The sequence below is a fragment of the Triticum aestivum genome, chromosome 2B, assembly GCF_018294505.1.
Source record: "Triticum aestivum cultivar Chinese Spring chromosome 2B, IWGSC CS RefSeq v2.1, whole genome shotgun sequence".
Classification (NCBI taxonomy): domain Eukaryota; kingdom Viridiplantae; phylum Streptophyta; class Magnoliopsida; order Poales; family Poaceae; genus Triticum; species Triticum aestivum.
In genome coordinates this window covers 402,568,507-402,574,011 of record NC_057798.1, presented here as the reverse complement: position 1 = coordinate 402,574,011, position 5,505 = coordinate 402,568,507, and the positions used below count along the sequence as shown (strand labels likewise).

Sequence of the window (5,505 nt, the reverse complement as noted above, 5' to 3'; positions counted from 1 at the left end):
GCCATGGCAACCAGAGAAGGCGGCGATGGAGGTAGGGGATCGGGAGGTGGGAGAATATGGGCGGCAGTCGGGATTCGGGAGGTGGGAGAAGAGGCCGGGACGGCTGGATCGTGCGGGCTGCTGGGTGCTCTGACCCGCACGTCCGGGCGGGGTTGCCACACACCAGACGTGTGGGCCGTGCCGTTTTGTGCGCGGACGTGATCGTGCGGGCTGGTTGCTGTCCATGCCGCACGAGGCGTGCGGCACAACCCCCCACACACCGGACGTGTAACAGTTATCCGGGCCCTTAATTAATAATCTCTGTTGTTTCTGTAGCTGCTCAATTTGTCTGTACTGAGTGGAACCCATCGTAAGCATGATTCCCTCCAATAATTCCGATCAGAAATAAACAAATGAAGTACTTTAATATTATTTATTGGAGACCAGTCAAAATATTAAGCTTGGATGTAGCTTTTGATCTCATCGGTTTAATTTACTAGATAGTGGACAAGTGGAGTCCATCTGATCAGGAAAACAACCATTGGAGAGCTTGGACCAAGAAGATGGAAATGGAGGCTTCCGTCTTGGCAGCTCTTGCGTCAGTAATCGTTGCTTTCATCTTGTTGGTATTGCCACACCTGAGAAAGCAGAGCTCATCTCAAGACGATCAGCGCCGCCAGCTGCCTCCGGGATCCTTCGGCCTTCCCGTCGTCGGCCAGACGGTCGGCCTACTGCGCGCCCTCCGCGCCAACACCGGCGAGGCATGGCTCCGGCGCTGGGCCTCCGAGTACGGCCCCATCTCAAAGCTCTCCCTCTTCGGCCTCCCCACGGCCTTCCTCGTCGGCCCCGCCGCCAACAAGTTCCTCTTCGCCAGCACCGCGCTCACCGCCAAGAGCTCCACCTCCTTCAACAGTATGGTCGGCAGGCGCAACATCCGGGAGCTGGTCGGCGACGACCACCGCCGCGTAAGGGCCATGATGGTCCAGTTCCTCAAGCTGGACATCGTCAGGAGCTACGTCGCCAGCATGGACGACGAGGTCCGGCACCACCTCCGCGCCCACTGGGACGGCCGCACGACCGTCGCGGTGATGCCGTCGATGAAGTCGCTCACCTTCGGCATCATGTGCACCGTCATCTTTCGGGCTCGGGCGAGCTGACCACGCCGCCGTGAGGCGGGAGCTCTCGGCGGAGTTCCAGCAGCTGGTGAGGGGCATCTGGGCGATCCCGGTGAACCTGCCTTTCACCTCCTTCGGCAAGTGCCTCGCCGGCGGCGAACCGTCGCGGCAATCATCAAGGAGAAGCGCGCCAAGCTGGAGAGCGGGCATAGTTCGCCGTCCGACGACCTCATGACCCACATGCTCGCGGAGGGGCTGGCCGACGAGGAGATCATCGACAACGTCATGTTCATGATGGTAGCGGCGCACGACACCACCGCCAGCCTCTTCACCTTCCTCCTCCGGCACCTCGATGGCAACCGGGACGCCTACGGCAGAGTCGTGGCAGAGCAACAAGAGGTCGCCAGGAGCAAGGCTCCGGGTGAAGCTCTGTCATGGGACGACCTCGCCAAGATGAAGTACACATGGTCGGCGGCGATGGAGACCCTCCGCCTGGTACCTCCCGTGTTCTCCATGCTCAAGAGGGCGGTCGAAGACGTGGAGTTTGATGGCCACCTCATCCCCAAGGGATGGCAGGTGCTGGGGGCGATGAACCTGACGCAGCAGGACCCGGCCATCTTCCCTGAGCCAAGCAGATTCGAGCCGGCGAGGTTCGAGAGCCCGATACCACCCTACAGCTTCGTGGCGTTCGGCGGCGGCGCGCGCATGTGCCCGGGCAACGAGTTCACTAGGGTGGAGACGCTGGTGGCCATGCACTACATCGTCACCAGGTTCGAGTGGAAGCTCGACGAAGGCTGCGACGGCAGCTTCTCCAGGTACCCGATGCCGTCCCCTGCTCGGGGGCTCCTCATCGACATCGAGCCAATAGACACAACCACCACAGGTGCAGCAGGCATCAGCAAATGATTTCGAAGAATTTAGTAGCCTGATCCGAATAATGCATCCACCATTCAGCTGTATGATTGCAAATGAAATGTAGTACGATTATAAACACTATTGCAATCATGCCCAAGTATTTCTCACATTCTTGAAAGGAAATTTGGCAACGCGCAGGACATCATCTACTCCAAACCAGTTACACTTACAAATATGACTTTTGAGGCCCTCTACAATAAACACATAATTCAAGAGACTGGTAACATTTTAGAAATATTAAGCTCCAGTCGGCATAACCAGCAACACTCCGATGGTAAACATGGCAAGTGCAATCACAAAACGACTCGGATAAACATCAGGGAATCCACTAGGATTTTCTCCTCTACTAGCGCAAAGCTCTCAACCAAATTCCACCAGAAACACAACAAGCAGAAGACAGAAAATTCACAGTTACAGGGCCCCTGGACTGCACATTGCATGATCCATCGACAACACTTCGATGCTTTTGGAAAACACACAGCTCGAACACCAGCATTCAGCTCGCACCAGTCATGTAAAATTTTGGGCACTTCCAAGTTCATCCATTATTCTAAGCATAACATCATACATAAGCACAAAAACCTCTAGTTAATAGGGTGATATTGCGCCGATACTCGCTTAGGTGGAAGCTTCCGAAGGATGAAAAGGACCAGCGCGGAAGGCAGTATCTCTGTCAACTGCACGGTAATAGGGGAGTGTGTGTATAAGACAGCAAGTAATTCTACAAAAATACCATCGATACCATGGTAATGACTTTTCGATGTTACTTACCATATAATAGAAGAAATCTAGGATTGGATGATCTAAAACCTCCAAAGAAACATCAGCATCAAATGCAGATACTGCCACCTACGATCAAGTAAGAAGGGAGCAAGGGAGGAACTTAGAAGTAAATAAACCAACAGAAAGACACAAGTATATACACGTGCACACGGTCGTGTGCACTGTCCTGGAAGATCTGTAGCCCATAGACCTAGTGGGTTTATCACAACAGTGCACAGCAACATCAGGTGCAGTAAACATTAGGTTAATACGTTTGGTGGCTTCACATTCATATGAAACTGTCCACACAGGTCTACATCAGAGTTCTTCTTTACGCCCAACCAAAAAGGAATTAAGCATGATTCTTGAACTCCTAACAGTGAGTCACGAAAAAAAAACAGTGAGTCATGAAGAACCAAATACTCACCACGATGCATCTTATCAGGAAACAGGTGCAGCAGATTGTCGTCACAGTCCCAACCTGACAATTTTCAGCATTACAATAAAATTTTGGAGGCCAAGACAGAAATTGACAGTTATTATTTTTGGACTGATGGATCTTCAGTTCAGTTATTATTGAGAAAAAGGATAAACAACAAAAAAATAGAACATTTGCCAGACAAACTAAACATATTAAGACAAAATGAGAAGACGACACAACATTTTTGCTAGTCAATAAATTCCGAGCACTGAGTTACAGATAATACAAAAGACTTCCTGTTCAATGTGTGACAATTACCAGTATTTCATGTTAAAACTAATCATTGTCATGGCAAAGCTATATGAAATGACAGATCCTAACAGAATATGTCGGTATTTTGTTCTTGACAACATGCTATACATGTCCACCTGAACAGGAAATGTGTACAAATCCATTTATTGAAGGGTGTAATCACCTCATAAAGCTTCTTTTTTCGCCCCTTCGATTCAATGGGGAAACGTCTCAGCAAGACAAACAACCTATAGAAAAGAAAGAGCACAGCTTACAGATACAGCGCACACACAGCGATACAATACAAAGAAAAAGCATTGGACTTGCCTTCCACCATATACTGCGAAACCAAGAAGGGCCACAGCGGAGACAGATACGATGAAGATTTTGCTCACCAGCTCAACCAACGCATTGTCGTTTATTCCAAGGTACACCCAAATACAGATCTGTCCAGATTTCCGGTCGGACATAGCAACCATGAGCATGGTTTTCTCTTATAGGAACAATAAAGTGATATGACCGTGCGATGATGAGAAATAACACACCTGAATTGCATATACGATGCTATTAACGGCTAGGTATATAATTCTCAACTTATCGGTGGGGAGACTCCTAGCCTGCAAAACTCAGAACAAAAATCTCGCATAATTCCTTGAATAAATACAACTACTCCCTTCGTTCTGATTTACTCGTCGTGGTTTTAGTTCAAATCGGAACGGAGGGAGTAGATGATAAGAACATGAAGAGTATATAACAAGATTGGTAGGAACTACCTGATGGTATATTTCTGCCCAGAAAAGAACAAGTAAGGTGTAGGCCGAGAAGAACAACAAGCCGGGGAGGTCTAGTAACACCAACTTATAAACCTGGCCAAGCCAATTATTAATTAGCAAAAAAAAAGGCTCGACACCAGTGCTAAAGTAAAGTGGTAGTGACCAAATTGTGGCTCTTACTTTTGTTTGGAGGAGGAAGACATAAGCATGGAATCCGAATACGACGGCACGAACTGCGGCAAGGTGTTTGTTGGTAGGTTAGCACAGACGTGACACATGCGGGTTAGTTGCAAATGAAGGGTGAAATCAAAAGAAGGAATCAGTATTGGGAGATCCACCCCACATTTAATTAACATTGATTACATTGCCCCTATTTCCGCCAACATTTATTTTACATTACCCCCATTGACGACGAAGTTCATGAGGTGGAACACCTTCTGCGTGGTCCAGCCGAACTCGGGCACTCTGCGCTGGATCCTCACCAGCTGAATCTGCAGGCGGACAGCATAAAACGGCCTCAAAATCGAACTCGGCGGCGGCATCCCCTCGATGCGTTGTGAGATTGATGGAGGAAAGATCCGATTTCAATCGGCAGCTCGGTTCGGATCAGTAATGAGCCGAAGCAAGCATTGGGCTTGGAGGGAGAACGAATCAAGGTAGCATTCCCGTGGAGGCGAGGGGGTGGACTGACCAGCGCGACGGCGGAGACGAGGGCGTAGGCGGCGGTGAGGGAGAAGAAGGCGCCGTCCTGCCACGCTGGCGACTCGTTGACCTCCTCCCACCATCCCCGGAGCGCCGCGTTGCCCGCGGCGACGAGGGCCGCGGAGGAGGAGGAGGAGGAGACCAGCTCCCTCATCTTTCCCTCAGCTTGACGCTCTTGGCGTTCTCACACTTTCTGTGGGGGGAGACGGAGAGAGAGAGAGAGGAGAAGCACAAAAGAAATTGGAGAGAGGGAGGGAAGAACGTGGGTCCGCATGACAGCGTGAGGGGTCAGGATTGGTATATTTTATGGCTTGGGCGGTGGTGGGGCCGTCGGATTTTGGGCGTGTGCGTTTTATCGGGGGTGAGGTGGGGCCCAGTGAACAGTGCCACGGGAGTCTTCGCCGTTAGCCCATTGCTGGGTTAGCTAGAGAGGACAGGTGGGCTCCACGTGGCGACTTGGAGCACCGGCTACTTCCATTCTCAGTGGGGCCCGACTGTCAGTGGAACGGACATTATTAAGTCATGGACTGCTGCTCGTGACCGTGAC

General features: G+C 50.8%; 1 protein-coding gene across 1 annotated transcript; it reads right to left on the bottom strand.

Moving 5' to 3' along the window:
• Nucleotides 1-2,413: 2,413 nt before the first annotated feature.
• Nucleotides 2,414-5,233, bottom strand: LOC123045155 (tobamovirus multiplication protein 1). Its single transcript, XM_044468097.1, has 10 exons — nucleotides 4,948-5,233; nucleotides 4,657-4,747; nucleotides 4,437-4,489; nucleotides 4,257-4,349; nucleotides 4,029-4,100; nucleotides 3,811-3,929; nucleotides 3,668-3,731; nucleotides 3,199-3,252; nucleotides 2,781-2,858; nucleotides 2,414-2,686 (listed from the first exon to the last, which is right to left on the bottom strand). The coding sequence occupies exons 1-10, from the start codon at nucleotides 5,110-5,112 to the stop codon at nucleotides 2,594-2,596; spliced, it is 882 nt and encodes a 293-aa protein (XP_044324032.1). The 5' UTR covers nucleotides 5,113-5,233; the 3' UTR covers nucleotides 2,414-2,593.
• Nucleotides 5,234-5,505: the final 272 nt, after the last annotated feature.

Bases quoted from the DNA above. Each gene is read 5' to 3' on its own strand.
- LOC123045155 (XM_044468097.1), bottom strand. From the start codon at position 5,112: ATGAGGGAGCTGGTCTCCTCCTCCTCCTCCTCCGCGGCCCTCGTCGCC. The intron at 4,350-4,436 runs GTAAGAGCCACA...TGGCTTGGCCAG, and splicing joins TCTTCCTCCTCCAAACAAAA to GTTTATAAGTTGGTGTTACT. The intron at 2,687-2,780 runs GTAAGTAACATC...ATTACCGTGCAG, and splicing joins TAGATTTCTTCTATTATATG to TTGACAGAGATACTGCCTTC.